General features: G+C 54.6%; 1 protein-coding gene across 7 annotated transcripts; it reads left to right on the forward strand.

Annotated features, from left to right (window-relative positions):
- Positions 1-787: 787 nt before the first annotated feature.
- Positions 788-15,674, forward strand: KLHDC8A (kelch domain containing 8A). Of its 7 annotated transcripts, none has more exons than XM_076358085.1 (8): positions 788-1,024; positions 1,768-1,954; positions 9,710-9,768; positions 9,959-10,391; positions 11,993-12,157; positions 13,463-13,678; positions 14,073-14,174; positions 14,389-15,674. In XM_076358085.1, the coding sequence occupies exons 4-8, from the start codon at positions 10,016-10,018 to the stop codon at positions 14,580-14,582; spliced, it is 1,053 nt and encodes a 350-aa protein (XP_076214200.1). In that variant the 5' UTR covers positions 788-1,024; positions 1,768-1,954; positions 9,710-9,768; positions 9,959-10,015; the 3' UTR covers positions 14,583-15,674. The 7 variants fall into 7 exon arrangements, with proteins under 7 accessions (XP_076214200.1, XP_076214199.1, XP_076214198.1 ...); XM_076358084.1 differs by lacking the exon at positions 788-1,024 and adding an exon at positions 1,057-1,255; XM_076358083.1 differs by lacking the exon at positions 788-1,024 and having other exon boundaries at positions 1,590-1,954.
- The last annotated feature ends 1,997 nt before the right edge of the window (positions 15,675-17,671 follow it).

Here is a 17,671-nt window from a genome sequence, read left to right on the forward strand (position 1 = left end):
GCTTTCTGCAGTGGTTTGAGAAGACCTTTCATGATGTTTCTTTTTTACCTCCTGGGTTGTAAGCAGGGAGCTTGCAAGCTTGCTGGAAACCTTCATTCAGAGCTGCCTAGACTCATCTGTAAACAGTCTGGTAAATAAAAATAACTTACAAATACTAAGTGTCCAATAATGCCAGATTGCTAATAGCCCCCCTGTTAAAATCCAGTTTGATGGGGTCTTTTAAAATTTCTTAAGAGGTGAATGCCTTTGTAATGAACATCTTAATGTTAGATTGGCCCTGTGCTTGAGCTTTTTATTTAAATGCAAATTGAATCCTCCCACCGGAAAGCTAACAGGAGATTAAAATAGCTGGTAGGGGATGAGAATTTGCTTTATGTAGAGTCATTTGACTCAACTTCTTGTTGATTTCCTCATTTTTCTTATTTTATCGCTAGAGCTGCTTTAAAATAGCTTCCTATCTCAAGCAGCATGAGCTATCGGCAAGAATAAACCTTGGTTGGATCGTTACAGGCCTGAATTGGGGTCAACACCGAGGGGCTTTTGCAAGCCAGGGCTGAACTTGAAACCTCCTCCAGCCACCTCTGGAGACTGTCACTGGTCCAGGCTGCAGGGAAGCAGCCACCGGAGAAGCGAGTCACTCTGAGATGAAAACATGAGACTCTTCCAGCTCTAGAAGTTGCAGGTTCAAAGGCTGTTGAGTGCTCGAGCACCTGATGCTGCTGTGTGGGTACTGGCCATGCCCCGAGTCATGCGTGCGCAGAGCTCTGCGCTGGCGGGGAAAGCTGTATGAGCACAACGCTGAAAGGAGCAGAAATCCCTGGGGATGTCAGGGACTTTCAGAGCTAAGGGGGTTCCTGAAGGATTAGAAACATCTGCTGGGCTGAACTGCAAATGCATCTCTGGGGAGGAGCTTTGAAGCTCGATGGAAGATGCATTGAAAGGATCTTTCTCCTGGCTTTTGCTTAGAAATGATTTTTCTGCAAAGTTATTCTGCAACACCTTTAGGAGAAGAGTAGAGAAGCAGGTCAGGGAAGTGAAAGCCTGGGACAAGCGGCAGGCTGGGAAACATCCTCCCCGGAGAAGACGAGGGCTCAAAGGGCCCCACGTCCTGGAGCTGCCTCTGCAACCTCAGCGCTAAAGCATGCTCTTTATGGGACATCTGGAGCCAGAGTTGCAGAGAGCCGAAGCTCTGGGGTCGCTGCTGCCTGACCCCCCCTTGCTGTGCCCTCGTTACAGCAGCGTGGGTGCCCGTGGGGTGCGTGTCCGTCGGATGTGCACACCGGTGCTGGGGCTCTGCTCTCCCCGAGCTGCGGCCGGTCTCCCCAGTCACGACTGGGACCCAGCCTGGGGCAGACCCCCAGCCCTTCCCGGAGCGGGTCCTGCTGCAGCCCAGGGAACGCCGCAGCAGCACGTTTGGGTCTCTGCCTCCTCTCAGAGACAGCTCCTACTTTCCAGCTCCTATTTTTGTCCGTCTGTCTCCCTTTTCCAGGAGTTTTGTTGTTGCAGGCGGGGAGGGCGGGCGGGGGGAGCCGCTGTTACAGAACATCCTGTGCAAGCGTGGGGAGCCATAAAAGGCTTAAGTATGGGTCTGGTAATGCAGTGTGTACACACGCGTGCACACCCCCGGCCGCCGGCACCGAGGAGGAGACCAGATGGGGAAACACTCTCCCTCTTAATTGTCCTACATCTCTGGGAGGGTGAAGATTAGGGCTGCTGGATTTATGCTGATTTTTTTTTTCTTTCTCCCCTCGCGTCCCTCCCACGCAGCCCTCCCGGCCCCCGGCTGCTCACATCGCCGCTCGCGTCCCCCTCGCCAGCGCTGCAGGGTGGGACGGAGGGAGCCGGGGAGGAGGGGGATGCTCTGCAGGCGCCGAGGATTTGGGTGTTAAAGTTGAAGAGCGTTTCTAGCAGAGAGCCGCGCTCCACCTGGACTCGGTGCGGCTTTCCGGGAGCTGTGAGTACATCCGCGCTTTCCAAGCTCTCCTGGCAAGAGGGAGGGAGTTTCTCGCTGGAGGTCAGCAGGTTACTTGGGGGGGGGGAGAAGGGGGATGCTTTGGAGGAGGACAGCTTTCTCCCAGGGTCAGGCCAGGCTTTTAATGAGCAACCAGAAACAAAGCTTTGAGTTTGTTCCCCCCCCCCGCCCCCCCCCAAAAAAAGTGGGTTAAGGGGAGGATGTTTTTTCCCTTACTCCCCCCCCGCGGTAGTCCCCAAATCCCATCGTTTCAGCCTCTCTCCCGGACCAGGCCCTGGCAGCTCAGCCAGCCAGCAGCGATGGGGGTGCGCGCTGAGCTACCCCCAGCTGAGATCTGGCCCAAGCTCTTTGCATTCCCTCCGGAGGGATGCAGCCTAAATACAGAGCAACAGGAGCTTTATAAACGTAACCAGTGAGACTGCAGGGCTTGAAAAAGACCTTCTGTATTAGACCCGTGCAAAAGAGAAGCTGTTTGTGCAGAGAGCAGAGGCAGCCTTCAGGGGCGAGGGGAGGAGATGCAGGACGCTGCTGGGAGTTGGGCTGGGGAAGGGGTACCCTTCAGTCTCGCAGGTGGGTTCTCTTTTCTCTTGATGAAATTGTCACACTCTCTCTTGAGACAAACTGCAATGTGAATAAATCTTACCCTGTTCTGCTGATTCTTCAGCCCACCCAGGAAAAAAGGATGGTCTGGGCTCTTTCCCTGTGCTAATGAGTACCAAAAAATGAAACCCCTTTTCTCCCCGTCCCATAGCCTGCCAAAGCTCCTGGCATCCTTCTGATGCACGACTGCTGTGCTGTTAGCTGTGGAATATTTCCTTCTACGACCTCTCTGCCTTCCTCCTATTAGCAACCTTGGGAAATTGCATTTGGCGTGATGAGGCTGAAAGTGATCTCAAGGGACTGGTAATGGGGGGAAGGGGTGAAGCTGGGGAGGAGGTCAGATCGGTCACAGCCTGCTGTCTTCACGTTCAAACTGCACCTACGTATGTCTGCAAAGAGAGATGCTCAGGAACAGGAGGAATGAAACGAGCTGCTTGTGAGTGCTGCTGCTTTTTCTTTGCTTGGTACAATTAATTCTCTTAGAATTGCAATGCTTTTTCTTTTTCCTTATAACTAAGCAGTCTCTTGCCAGCTGGGTAATTTGCAGAGAAAGGCAGGGAACTAGTGGATTTTTTTGTTGTTATTTTTCTGGGTAGCTGTTACTATGGCAAGGAAACTTGATTCAGTGTGAAGAGAGGTCAGAAATACCAGACTGAAAATTTCATGCATGTTCTGTTTAAAGCCTCAGCTGCCAGGGTTTGAGCAAGGGAGAAGTCAAGGCACCAGAGTCCCCAAATTTCAAAGGCTTTTTTAAAGACTTTTCTGCTTAAAAGTTGGAGTTACGTAAAAACCTAGACTTGGTAGTACATGACCTTGTGGGCTAGGACTGTATAACAGTCAAAGCTTGTAGAAAGGCTGTCTATATCTTGTTCTGAGCGTCACCAAGAAATGAGAGCGAGCGTTTGGGACGGGAGCTCGGGGTTCTCCCGTGCTGGGGATGTTACAAAGGTGCCAGACTTTTTCCAAAGACCCACTAAGAACCTCGAATAAGCAGTGAGGGTTTGAAGAGAGCCGTGTCTGTGGGGGTGCTGAGCTCTCTGGACTATTGTACGAAGGGGTTTTGGGGTGCTGGGCTCCTCTGAAAACCTGTTCCTCGCTGGGTGGTAGAGAAGTGAGCCTTCTCCCTGTAGGAGGAGGGATTTATGGTTCCCTTCTGGGTGCTGAGCGGGGGGAAATGTGGACTTAGACCTTCCTGGAAGAATCTGCCCCCGTGAACGTTGTTTCTTGTTGGCTGGGTCTTTGCTGAAATAAGAATGCCTTATTTTTTTTAACAGCAAAGGTTGGTACGTGAGCCCACTGGAATAGGGCCTCTTCGTGCTGTGCTAATGTTTGTCTGACAGTACAAAGGGTGGTTACATGGTGACATTTATGTGCTTCTAGGAGGAAAAGCAGGTCACTTCAATTACAGTGATTAATGGGGAGGTTTAGGTGCTGTTCCCACATCTGAAACTTTTCGATGTGTTATTTGAGATGCACTGTATCCTGCTGACTTCCAGCGAAGGTGAAAACAGCATAAAGAAAATTATCACCATGTTTACCCTCCTTTCTCATCACTTGCTGGTTTTTATCTTGACAAAATCCCTGATTCTAGCTAATATGGGATGTTTCTGTGATACCAAGGGGCTCCAGCTGCAGGCAGTTACCTTCAGGTTTTTGAGGAGGGGCAGATGTGGGGTCCCTACCTGCCCCGTTCCCAGCTGACCTGGGAGCAAGCGGCTTCCCTGCGTGGGTGAACTGAGCACCCAGCCCTGGGGGAGAGCAGGTACGAAGGTCCCAGGAGAGCCTGCCCGTGCGAGGTGTGCTTGGGCCTTGTGCGCAGCATCCCGGGCATCCCATACCTGGCACCTCTCACCTTCTCTGTCTCTGCCCCTCGGAGCAGGTGGGTGGTGTTGAGTGGTCTGGGGTCACACTGGGAGCAGAAGAGCTGAGCCACAGGGGACTGACGCTTCCCAGGGGCTGGTCCCTGCTCCAAACTGTGCGTTGGATCCTGTGCCTGGAGCAGCACCGGGAAAGCACCCGAGTGTTGCTCCAACCTGGAGTTGCACTAGGAAGAGAGTCGGGAGCAGGCAGGCAGGGGAGAGCTGGGCTGTGCCTGACACCCCTCCTCGGCAGCGGGTGAAATTCTTGGGGAGACAGAGAGTGGAGATCCCCTCCTGGCCTTGTACCATGACTGTTCCTTGGGACAGAAACGGCTTCCCTGCGCTGAATCATCTCCTTTTAGCCGTCTTCATCGAGTCTGTGCTGTGTCATCTTTCCCTGCTCTTTATTTAATAGAGTGCAGGCAGCCAAGACAGAGCTGAAATGAAGCCGCTCGCTCCTGCCTGGTGCTGAGGAGCAGGAGCTGTGATTTCTCCTCGGTGTTTGTGTGCTATTTCCAGCATATTGTTGCCCCTGTTCCTGCCTCTCCTCTGACGCCTGTCCCCAGAGCGGTGGGAATCGTTCCCGCTCTGGCTAGTGATGCTGGCTGGATGTCAGGCTGTTTCCAGCTCAGCTTTGCAGCCCCTTTTCTCGTGTTGGCTGGCACACGGCAGGACTGCCCCGTGCTTATCTGGCGTGACATTTAGGTGACCACAAGAGCTTTTTCTCTGAAAGAAGTAGTTTCTTTAATAGGCTTCTCTATCAGGCTGGTGGCTGTCTGTGTCTCTTTTTTAACCTGCTCCTGGTGACAGCAAGGAACATGTGGGTGTTTGGCAGGTGGGAGACGATATGGGGAGCAGTGATGTTCTGGGAGCACAGCTCCTGATGGGGCTGCGACGGGCGTCCTGGGTCTGACCCATCCCCAGATCCGGTGATGGAAATCTGGGATCACACTACTGAAGTCAGCGAAGCTGAGGGTCAGCTGGATACGGCTCAAGTGACCTTGTGATGGGATGCCGGGAAGAAGCATTGTTGTCTCCTGGATCTTCGTGGCGTCCCTGAAACGAACACTGTCCCCGCAGTGAGGGTTTGAGCGGGCGATGCTCTGTGAGGCACAGCAGCGATCCGCTGCTGGGGCTGCAGAAGTGCTGGAGGCTTTTCAGAGGAAGTTGGACAAACATGGTGCAGGACCAGTTCATAGTGAGTTGTGTCTGCCTCGGGCTGCGTGGGGATTAGGGGTCTCTTTCTGTTTCTAGCCCTGAGTTCCTCCCTGGAGGGAGCGTGTGTATTATGCATAAGTGTGGCCGGGGGTGTGTACAGTGATATTTTGGGGGTGGATATCCTCAGCGTGAGCATTAAGAATAGAAGATTTGAGAGTATCTTAGTGGCTTTTCATCTTCTGGGGCCTTTTGGCATTTCCTTCCATTTGGGGAGGTGTAAATAGGACCCCTTTTCGCTCTATGCTCATGCAGCGGTGTTGCAATGCAGTATTTGGGGTAGTGCATCAGCTGAAAGAACACCCTGATGGCTGGAGGGTGGAGATTTTGGCTCCAGCTGGGCTGTGTGCTGACCTTCCACAGCTGAGGGAATTTCAAACCTGGAGTGGCAGAACTTCTAAATCCTGGAGAGAGGCGAGAGAGGAAGGAAAGCAAAAGCAGCCACACTCAGCAGCACCAAGATCTCTCTCCCCTGTTCAGCCCGTCTATCACTTTAATACCCACCAGCGTATCTCTTTTATAAATCACAAATCATTGCAGGTAATAAATGCCACTAAACCAGGAGCTCTCTAAAATGAGCCTGATGTAACCTGCGGGGTGAGGAATGGCCTCTCCTTGGAGGGAGCGTCTGGGTGTTACAGTGCAGGGAGCTCAGCCCCGTGCACCGAGAGGTCCCCCTCTCCCACCGGAGCCCTGTCCCCTTCTCGGTGGGTGCCGTGGGGGTCTCCCTGCCCAGCCGTGCTCCATGGCCACTTGGCAAAGACCCTGGGGGGTGTGGGTGCTGTGCTTCTCCCTGAGCTCTTAAAGCAGGGGTTTCTGTCCTGGGAGGGTAAGGGCTGGGCCCTGGCGTGGGCTCAGCACCGTGCCTGCCATCTCCTCTGATAGAAAAGCAATTACCGTTAATTTTGATTTTAATGTAGCCATTTAAGAAAAAAAAGTTAATGCTTCCAATTTGTTTGGTATAATTAAGTGATAATTCCTGCTGCCTGGGAGGAGTACATGGCTGCAGCGCGTGGGGGTGTTTGGTCAGCACGTTTTGACAGCTCCCAGCTCCTACGGCACAGCGCTGGCATTGCTTTCTAGTGCAATTCAGGTGATGCTGGAGAGATGGAGACAAAGGGTGTGGGTACAGTGTTTCAGACTGACCTTGATTCTCTTTAAAGAGCATGAAAGAGAAGAATAGCAAATTATGTGTGCGCCAAGGCAGCCGAATTCAGGCAGAGCTTTGCATTACTGCTGCTGAGGGTGGTGGCTCTCCAGATCTGCTGGTTCCCACTGTCTGGGACCGCAGTTGGGCTGAATTTACAGGTCTGTGCTCTGCCTGTTCTCATGAAGGACCTGCCCAGCACTCCACAGAAATACTCAGCTTATCTCTGAGTGCTTTGAATCACACTCTGTGTGCTGGTATGTTGAAAAAGAATTTTTAGGCAATTTTAGACAGCTATGCTCGAGCTTTGGGTAGCCTTAATGACAGCAGAGAAACTGGCACCAGCCGTGATGTTCTGCTTCTGTCAGACGTTTGAGTGATGCTGATTGTGTCAGCATTGTGTCTCATCCCAGGACTGCACTTTATAGTTGAAGAAATTGAGGCACAGGGCAGGAGAATGACTTCTTGGAGGTCAGGATGCAAATCTGTCACGCTCCTGGAAATAGGAGCTGGCTCTGCTTTTCTAATTTGCTGGACCATGCTGAATTTGTCCATGGTAATGCATGAAAATTAACCTGGAAAGAAAATAAATTATTCATTAAAGCACTAGTCCAGAGCTGCTTAAACTGCCAAGACAAAAATCCCTGAGCTGATCCAGTTGTGGGTGGTGATGCACATCAGATGACAAGGGATTGAAGGGAGGGGAGAACAGCAGCTGGTGATCTAGTCTGTTGTTTGCCCCTTTCTCCTCAGCTGCTGGGAAGATGCAAAGTGTGGCTTGATTTGCTGCTGCTTTTTTGTCGTTGCTTTGTGTTCCTTTGTACTGCGGCCCCCACGGTGCCGGGGATGTGCGCATGTGCCTGCACTGGGTCCTGCTGCTGGAGGGTTATAGGCCAAGGAGTGTTTATGGGTTTATTAAACACATTCTTTATGCAATAAATGATATTTAGCTGACTACTGAAATTTATTTGGGAGAATAAGTTAAAACAAACAGCCTTGCTTGGATTGATTGGTTTTCATGCCAGCTCACACTTGTACTTGAAGTGATTTTGATGGATCTCAGTCCAGTTGTCTGAGACCTGTTTCACTGATGCTTTCCATCGCCCTCCTCTGATTCACACTTTCAGAGGAGAAGTAGGAACTAACGTGACCGCGGAAACTGATCTTCAGATGGGCCCTGCAGGCTGCAGTCCTTGCAGGCTGAGCCCCCAGGCAGAGACGAGGAATTTGTGGGGATGCTGCGCTGTACCTGCCTGAGATAGCAGCAAATGCCCTGGCCCTGGCTGTGGTCCGAGGGCCGCCTCTGTCTCCCTGCTTACCTGACGAACACAACACAGGCATGAATTTATAGGAGAAATATGTGGCATCCCCAGTGTGCTACACACAGGATGAGTCTGGGGTACAGTAGCAACAGCCTGTGTGCCTCTGCCCTGCCTGCAGCCTGGTGCGCCCCAGGGCTTCTCCCCTTCCAGGGGGATCCACATCATTGCTCCATGCTGTGGTCCCCAGAAAGCGTCAGGATACCCAGCTGGATCATCCGAAGTGATGGGTGATGAAAGGCGGCTGTAGGTGGCTGTTGCTAAGCTACAGGCTCTGTCTGCTCCGGCTGTCAGAGAGCTGAAGGGCTATGGTCAGACCTGGGGAGTAAGTGCTGCAGGAGGGCAAGGCAGTGGGGTGCGGGGCGGAGATGACCTGTTCCTGGGTCAGGGAGTTTTGCAGAGCCTACTTGTTTACTCTCTGCTCCAGATGAAGCAGCAGGAAACAAGTCTGGTTCTCCTTTTTGGGAGAAGGGAGCCCATGCCCTTAAGAAGCCCAAGGACCGTAACAGTTGTTTGCTTTATTTGTGCTTGGGTATCTTAGGTAGGAGAGAGCACGTTGGCTCTTTGCATCCCACCCCACATCTACACTGCTGTATCAGCAGAAAAAATAACCCCAAGCAGCAGATGGGCTGAGGCACTGGCCCTGGGCTGGGAGTCAGCCAGGAGGCAGAGAAGTGGGTCCGGGAGCAAACCTCTGCTCCAGGGACTTTCAAACTATGGTCCACAGAAAAGCAGAGCCAGCCAGCCCTGCTCTGCTGCCAGGGAAGCTCTTTTCAGGGTCTCAGTGGAACCTCAGCATCCATGGGGAAAAGTCTCAGGAGTCTGTGCATGGGGAGAAGAGGGAACGATGCTGTCCTAGACCAGAGCGGTGCTCAGCCAGGAGCATAACGCCTTTGGGGTTTTTTTGGCAACTGCTCACTCTACCCTACAGTCCTGTCTCCAGATGTCTGTGCAGGCAGCACGTGCTGCAAGGTTGCTGCAAGGGTAAAGATAAATCTTACTTTGTTTTAAGGGCAATTGTTAAACATCCCCGGTTACACAATGAAGGCGGAGATGCTCAGTGCAAAATGCACCTTATTCCACGCTGGGCGAGTGAGCAAAGCCGCTGCCTTTGTTCCTTTCCGTTTGCCCTCTCTCTGTCTTCCTGCACTAATTAATCTCATCTGCATGCTTAACGGCCATTCCGAGAGAGGAGATGAGAAAAAGACCGTGGATTTCCAGCAAGAGCTTGTGCCTCTCCTCCCTGGGCTGCTCTCTGGATCCCTTACAGCTCCGTGGTGCAGCCCATGGGTCGGGGCTGGAGGGGTGAGTGCTGGCTTTTGCCTTTCCCAGCCAAGGGCTACGGGAGCGGGTCTTCCCCAGGGTCTGCAGGAGGATGTACACAGGGGTCAGGAGGAATTATCAGGTCAGAGAAGGAGGACGCAAGGAAAAGTTCCCCAGCAGGCAGGAGAACAGCCGGGGAAGTGAGCAGACGGCTTGCAGCCTCCTCAGTTTGAATGTCGCTTGGGGGTGGGGATGCTCAGGAAACAGGATGACAAACTGACTCCAACCTCTCTTGCCTTTTTTTTTTCTCTCTTTTGTTTTGTTTTATTTTTAGGATTGGTCTCTGCATGAGGCAGATCTGGAACTGCAGGATTAATGGAGACGCAATGAAAGGTACCGGTTGCTGCCGCTCTGCGTCGGGGGGTGGCAGAAGGGACCGGTGGCTGCGGGAGGCTGCCTGATGGGGATGCTCCGATCCCTGCTCTGCTCCTAGCTGCCTGCAGCTCTGCCAGGGGGAGGATGGTGTTTACACTTTGTGTTTCTTTGTTGTTTTTCCCTGGCACTTCTCTGTTCTGTTTTGCAGCGTAGCCAGCCCCCTCCCGTGGGCAGGGACCGATGCTGCCTCGCCCCGCCAGCCACCATGGAGCTAGCTAATAGCAGAGACTTCCAGTGGAAAACCCTCGCCCCGCTCCCAAGCCGCAGGGTCTACTCGACCCTGGTGGAAGCTGGCGGGCAGGTGTTTGCCATCGGGGGCTGCGATGATAATGGCATCCCCATGGACTGCTTCGAGGTCTACTCCCCCGAGGCTGACCAGTGGACCTCGCTGCCCCCCATGCCCACGGCCCGGGCGGGGGTGGCCGTGGCCACCTTGGGCAAGCGGATCATGGTGATAGGAGGGGTCGGGGTGAATCAGATGCCGCTGAAGATAGTGGAGATGTACAACATAGATGAGGGCAAGTGGAAGAAGAGGAACTCGCTGAGAGAGGCAGCCATGGGCATCTCGGTGACAGCAAAAGGCAAGGAGGGTTCAATCCTTCCAGGGCAGGGAGGGATGCCTGTGGGGTGGTGAGATGGGGAGGGTTGATGCATCAGGCACAAAAGCTTTCTGGGCAATGGCACAGGGTTATGTTGTTCTCTAAAACCTTTTCTGTGCTCCTAGAAGTTGAGCCCCATGTATTTGTCATATCCCACCCGCTAAAGACGACTGTTCTGTAGGTGGCCAAAAGCAGATAAACCCGGGGGTTGCTCTGTATCGTCAGCCCTGGAGCCACAAGGGCCATGGCTGTGCTGGTACCTGCGGGTATTTCGGACAGGTCCAAGCTCCAGGGTCTCAAATCAAACTTCTCCAGGGTTTCGTAGCAAATTCTGGTTCTTGTGTGCTGCAGATGCTGGAAAAATAGGAATGGTGCCGCTGGCTGAGCGTAGCCAGGCTGGGAGGACCTGGCTGAGCTGTGGAGCCAGAGGTGAAGGTCTTGAAGCCACAGAATAGCTTTGGTTTGAAGAGACATCTCTGGTCCAAACCCAGAACTAGCCAGGAGAGAGTCGGCTTCACGGTTGTGGGCTCAAATCACTGTACAAGGAGGGGAAGCGGCTGGCCTCATGGGGGGCTCCCGCGTAGCTTCCCTCCGAAAGCTTAACCACTGCCTTAAATGGGGCTTGTTAAATGCCTGTGAGGCTCTGCCTTATCAGCCCATCTTGTTTTTTAATTTCTAAGCAGAGATGTGGAGCATTGATTTCCTTTAGCATGCTCTGCCATGCTTTGAAGAGCCTGGGGCTGGGAGCTGTGTTCCTGAGCAGCATGCCGGAGGTCAGCCAGCTTCCCGCTGTGCCTGGGATTATGAATCTAATCTCCAGGCAGCTTCTTTGAAAGCTGCTTGGTTTGTTTGCTTAAGTGGGTTTAAAAGCTACCGTCAAGGAATGTTTAAAAATAATGTTTACCATCTTGGAGATGATTTTCTCTCTGAGTGTAAGCTTGCTTGACTGATATGGCAGGGTCAATTTAGTGCGAGAGGCCAGGAACAAAAATAGCTGCCCAAATCCTTGCAGTGTTGTCTGAAGAAGTCTCTGCTTCCTCAGCTGCCTTGTAGGGCTGCCCGCAAGGGCAAGGCTGCTGTCGCTGCTCTCCTGAACCTTGTCTGTGGGGTGAAGCGCTTGTTGAAGGAGGTAACGTGGGTGCTGTGACAGGTGGGATTTTGTTTTGGAGAGCCAGGTTTGCTGTTAGCCAGAGATGGATGTAGCTGATACGGATTTGGTGAGGAACAAGTAACCTCAGTGCCTTGTCTCAGCTCTGAGCCCTCCGGTCTGGGTCACAGAGCTGCCATCCTGTGCCAGACCTCGGTGGGACAAAGCAGGAGCTGAGCTGAGGAGCAGCAACCCCCAGACGGGGGAGCAGGGCTGGGGGAAGAGCATCGGCGTTGCTGCAGGGACCAGGGAGGTTGGCGCGTTCCCCTCTGCCCCGGGGATGGGGGCTCTCTGGGACGTGCACAGGGACTCGGGTAGAAGTGAACAGTTCTGGTCCACATCGTATGATGGCATGTGTGGTTTTTGCAGGGCAGTATTTCTGATGCTTTCCTATAATAATTTTGTGGGGTTTTTTTTGCTTCTTGGCCCTGTCCAGACTACAGAGTCTATGCGGCTGGTGGGATGGGATCTGACCTGCGGCCGCACAACTACCTGCAACACTATGACATGCTCAAGGACATCTGGGTGTCGCTGGCGGCCATGCCCACACCCAGGTATGCTGCCACATCCTTCCTGCGAGGCACCAAGATCTACGTGCTGGGTAAGAAGCCGTCCTGCCTCCTCTTCCTCCTCAGGCACCGCCGGGCAGCAGCTCCTTTGATCTGAGCCCTGAGAAAACTCCCTGGAAGAGGCTTTGGGGAATGCTCCTCTCCATCCCTGCCTGCTTTCTGACGCATTCAGAAATACCAAGCTTGCAGCTATAGGTTTTGCGTGGGGCTGGCGTTGGGTTTGCGTTCACACCTCCATAGCAAGCACCTACAAGGGCCCCTGCATCCCTGAACGCCCCGGGAGCTCACAGGTCTTGCAGCAGCTCTGTGCCGGGTGAGCGGCCTCCCCTGTCCCAGGCCCATCCGTGGCTGCTGGCAGCCGAGGGTACAGCTGGTCTTTGCCTGCTCAGTTTGCAGTCCTGCAACTGCGCTAAAAGCCTTTGTACTCACCTAGTGAGTAAAAATACTTCTATTCGTGTTATATCAGCAAAGTACCATGCATCTTCACAAAGGGTCCGCCTTTGGCAGAGGAAAGACCTGCTGTAGCTGGGAAATGCTGGACCAAGCCTTTTGCAGGGAACAATTTTCATTAGTCTTGTGTTATAGAAAGGGAAACTAAGGTAGAGAAATGTTGCTGGTAGCTTGTGGCCAAATGGCATATCAGGATCAAAACGCAGGAGTCCTGATTGCTCAAACCGCCAGACAGCCCTGGCTCTCTTTAGGGGTTAGCAGAAAAGACTTTGATCTATTTTGCAGTTTGCTTGCTGCTGGCAAACAGTTTGTGGGCCCGGCAGCGAGCACAGGCTCTGCCTTCAAAGGCACGCTGAGCGTCTGAGCTGAGAATAGCTGTATTCATCTGCATCTGATGGGTGGAAGAATAATACACATCTTTGGCGGTGGTAGCAGCAGCTGCTCTGGCTCTCCTGCTCTGTCAGGAGCTCGGCGGCAAGGCTGGGGCTTGCTGGATTGCAGTGGTGCTGAACTCATCTGAATTGCAAAGGCTCCCTGAGCGCTGGTCCCTGCTCTGCTGTGAATTTGTCTTGATTAAACTGGTGCATACTAAACACCTTCCTGTGCCAGCGACCTGCTGCTGCCGGCGTGGAGGGAAGCGGAGGATGTGATGCACTGAAAAATGAAGTGTTTTCATGCCATGAACCTGCAGTTAAAGGAGAGGGAGTGCAAGGGTGAGAAGTTACCTGGCTCAGCAGGCCATCATGCAGATGACTTGAGACCTGGGGACATCATATCAGCTGGCAGCTCGCTCCCAGCCTGCCCTAGGAGGCTCCTCTGGTTCCTGCTGCTGTTGGCTTGGTGCTATGAGCCAAGCTGACCCTTTTCTTTCCATCTCCCTGCCCCAGGTGGAAGGCAGTCCAAGTATGCTATCAATGCCTTCGAGGTCTTTGACACAGAAACCAGGTCGTGGACCAAGTTTCCCAATATCCCCAACAAAAGAGCCTTCTCCAGCTTCGTGCCCACAGAAGACAAACTCTTCAGTCTTGGGGGTCTGCGGCAGGGACGGCTCTACCGGCAGCCCAAGTTCATGAGGACCGTGGACATGTTTGACATGGAACAAGGTGGGGGTTGTCCCAGCTCTGTCCTTTCCAGAGGAGCAGGGCTGGTGGCACGTGAGGCTGTGCTTTGGGGCTTTGCTGTCCTTGCAGAGCACAGACCTCTCATCTGCTGAGTCCTGGGACCGCTGGTGCCTTGCGCCCAGCCTAAAGGAAGGCCCGCAGTCAAGATTAACAAGTCAAGGCAGCAGGGGGGAAAACCATGGTCCCGAGGCAGCTGGGTTCAACAGCTGCCTCCTGACGTGGTGGTGAGGAAGCTGACCCCTGTGTCATGGGGTTTTATTACCCCAAGGTGCAGCAGCAAAACTGCACTTCCACAAGCAAGTAGGAGGTGAGAGAGGCAGATGATTTCCCAGGAGTGGATGCTCCTGCAATGCCTGGTCTGTCCTGTCCCTCCCAGGTGGCTGGATGAAGATGGAGCGTTCCTTCTACCTGAAGAAAAGGCGAGCAGACTTTGTGGCTGGCTACCTGAAAGGCAGAGTTGTCGTGGCTGGGGGACTAGGTGAGGTGCTGGGGATGGTGGTGACACTTTAAAAGCATATGTGAGTCGTCGTCGTTACAGCGGGGAGAGCTCCTGGCCCTGGCTGGCCTGAGGGGGCAGGGAAAATGGACCCCATAAGGGGATGGGGTCCAGAGTACAGACACTGTCCCAGAGCAGACAAGGGATGCTTGCCAGTGCTTCCCAGGTGACCCAGTCCCTTGTTTTGTGCTTCCAGGAAACCAGCCGACCGTCCTGGAGTCTGTGGAGGCCTTCCACCCCGAGAAGAACAAGTGGGAGAGCCTGCCCCCCATGCCCACCCCACGCTGCGCCTGCTCCAGCATCGTGGTCCGGAACTGCCTGCTGGCCGTCGGCGGGGTGAGCCAGGGCCTGAGCAGTGCCGTGGAGGCCCTGTCCCTCTCCGATTCCTAGCTGGCTCCTGCCCAGCGGAGGACCCTGTGCCTCGCTGCCTCCAGCAGCGGTGGTGGTGGTGCTGGGCAGCTCCCGGCAGCGCCGAGGCTGGGTGAGCACCACCCGAGCTGCCCTTGGGAGCCTGGCAGCTCAGCTCTGCCTGCCGGTAGCTAAACCCAGCCTTGCTCTGGAGCCATGGTCGGCAGAAGCCTGCAGCCAGGGCTGCTGTTCCTCTCCCTCCCGAGTGCTGCCATTCCAGCCCCACGGAGAGAAGGAGCACTTTGGCCAGGGGTTCCCCTCCAGTCATCTTCAGAGCTCTACAGGTAAACCCAGATGAAGGAACTGCTCGCAGCGCTGGTGTGCCGTGTCTCCTGCCAGCAGGAAGGACTCTGGAGATCAGGACATGAGTGAGCATCTCCCTGCTGCCATCCTGACCAAAGGCGACGGGTTTGGAGGTGTTAGGAGTATCCAGACAGGTCAGTGGTGGTTCAGGGAGAACTGGTGTGATCTTGCCCTCTTCGAGCACCCTGGAATCTATGCGTGCTTCCCTGCATGGATCCCTTTGGCTTGCAACAAGGGAGACTCCTAACCTGCAGCCAGACCCAGGGGATCGTTCTTTTGCCTTCATAGCAAGGCTTTTCCTGCAAACCTGTAGCATTTGACTGTCACTTTGCCAGGAGCTGGAGCAAGGGGCTGCCAATGCTCCTGGGAGCGATGAATGCCCAAGGGACTGTTTTGGCTAGAGGGAAGACCTTACTTTTGGCACAGGACTAGCACAGATACTGCCTTTGCTGGGTTTCATGCAGAGATGGCCTCAACCTATAACGTTCCAACCCGGTTTTTAGCTCCTCTAATGATTTGGGATCTTCTGGTCAGCCCTGGGAGAAAGGAGCAAGACTGAGCCCTGCCTCTGGTTCTGGAGCACTCTCACCTCCGGGGCCTGGCAGTGGCTTTGGCGATGGCTTTGTCGGCAGCAAAGCCAGAAGACCCTGGCCATGGCCTCCTCTTTGGTTTCGTTCTTCCCGGGCAGTTTGCGGGAGGGCTGTCCGAACTGTCGGGTTACAATTCTAGCTTGTAGCAGTTGCACCATTAAAAGCTGTATTCGGAAAAGCCCTCGGAGAAGTCCGGTCTGTGCTCTGGGCTGCATCAGGGCTGCGATTGTATGAAAAGGTGGGACCCAGACTGAAAAGGGGGAGGGGGGGGGCACTGCAGGCAGCCGTGGCTGGGGTCGGTGATGTATCCCGTGCCTTGGAACAAGTGATGGGGCAGTGCCCTTTCCAAGGTGTCACATCCCTCTTTTAGAGCGGGTCCTGGGCTTGAGGGGAGGGGGGGGTTCCCGGTGGCAGCCCCTCCGTGCCGCGCAGGAGGGTGCGGGGGGGGGCAGCTGCGGGGCTCCGCCGGTGCCGGACCCGCTCCCGCCGCTGCGGAGCACCGAGGACACCGTGCGGCGGCCGCGGCAACGGCAGGGGCGGCCCGGGGTCGGGGCGGGGGGGCGGCCGGGGGCCGGGGCTCGCTCCCCGGGCGCAGGCTCCGGGGATGCCCCGGCCCTGAGCTGCGCTCCCCGGGGCGGGCGGGCTGGCACAGGCGAGCCGGAGGGCAGGGACCGGTCCCACCGCCTGCATCTCCCCCGAGCCTCGCTCCTCCGGTGAGACCTGGCCGGTGCCCTCCGGGCCGGCTCCTGCCCCTTCCGTGGGTGGTGGGGGCCGTTCCTGCCTGTCGGTGTTTGTTAGGAAGCGGTGAAGAGAGTGGCTCCTTTTGAAGTGCAGCCCTGTCAGCTCCGAGTCCCCTCTCGCTGATCTCAAAGTGCCGCGTAGCTCGGATGAAAGGAGAAAAGCACCGGCTCCGCAGCTAACAACCTGCTCGCTAATTATTTACATCCCACCTGCTTGTCTCTGGCTGCGTACATAGGCATAACAGTGTCTGTCCCCATCCCCTGTCATGTTCCCATCTGTGGTCCTGATGCTTTGTTCATTTAGGCACCGTGTTTTGGAAGGTTGTATAAATGCAAATATCTAACTGCAGAAAGGAGACAGACTGACGCAGACGTGCTGCTCCGGCCAGGGTGGAGGAGCTGCCCGCAGCAATGCTGGGTCGTGCTCCAGGCCCCTGGTGAGGAGCACGGAGCCCAGCTGAGACAATCTTGACGTAGTGCAGTCAGGGAGGGCTCCAGGGTGAGATCTGCCGAGGGGTGAAGCTGCAGGGAACGGTGCGCAGGGCACCGGGGCCAGGCATTTCTGTCTAATGGCATCCCTGGATGATTAAAGGTCTGCTGGGTCTAGCAGAGCTGAGGGAAGGTGCTAAGAGCACCCCTCTCTGTGTGTACTGCCCTGGGGGTGCTGCCTCCTGACCCCAGAAGGCTAATAAACCATTCCTTTAAACTGTAAAAATTGGAGGAGGATGGAGGAGGCTTGGAGGGATAGAGGGAGCCTTCTATTCTTCTAGAGCAAACCCTGTGTCTCCCAGCACAGCAGATCTCCATTTCAGCCGCCTCTGCACAGCCGAGAGTCTGTAGCTACTAATGAAGTGTTTTCCTTTGTCCTTAAGGAACCTTTCCCACACACAGCACAGCCTGATGCTCCTCTGCTCTTGCTTTCTCATTAGCCCTGAGCCCTGTTCATTGCAGCGAGGCCGCGCTGGTCGAGGCTTAGGGTTCGGTGCTGCTGCTCTGGCATTGTTAAGCTGGAGCCAAGGGGAGGAGGAATCTGCTCCCTTTGTCTGGCTGCAGCACAGCTGGGGGCTGATCCTTTGCTTTCTCCCTCCAGAAAGGCTGAAGAGAATGGCAGACAAAGCAGCGTCATGGGAATAAACCTGCTCTAGGACTTAATGAAGAGATGTCAGGGACTGGGGACAAGGCTGGGGGGAGACGGTCAGTTATCAAAGCTGGGGATGTGCCCAGCATTTAGAGAGGGAGGGAAAGAGGAGCTCTCTGAGTCGCAGCACAGAGAGAAGCAGGTCTGGGTCAGTTGCCTTTGTAATGAAACCCAAGCTCTCATCACCAAACAGGATCCCTGGCACGTCCCCAGAGCCGCTGTGTTCCCAGCCAGCGGTAGGTCGCTCTGCGGCGCTGGGTGCTCCTGGCTGGGGGTGCTTTTCCCCATGGTGGTGCTATG

Source organism: Aptenodytes patagonicus, chromosome 22, assembly GCF_965638725.1.
Source record: "Aptenodytes patagonicus chromosome 22, bAptPat1.pri.cur, whole genome shotgun sequence".
Lineage (NCBI taxonomy): Eukaryota > Metazoa > Chordata > Aves > Sphenisciformes > Spheniscidae > Aptenodytes > Aptenodytes patagonicus.

Bases quoted from the DNA above. Each gene is read 5' to 3' on its own strand.
- KLHDC8A (XM_076358085.1), top strand. From the start codon at position 10,016: ATGGAGCTAGCTAATAGCAGAGACTTCCAGTGGAAAACCCTCGCCCCG. The intron at 12,158-13,462 runs GTAAGAAGCCGT...TCCCTGCCCCAG, and splicing joins CACCAAGATCTACGTGCTGG to GTGGAAGGCAGTCCAAGTAT. The intron at 14,175-14,388 runs GTGAGGTGCTGG...TTGTGCTTCCAG, and splicing joins TGTCGTGGCTGGGGGACTAG to GAAACCAGCCGACCGTCCTG.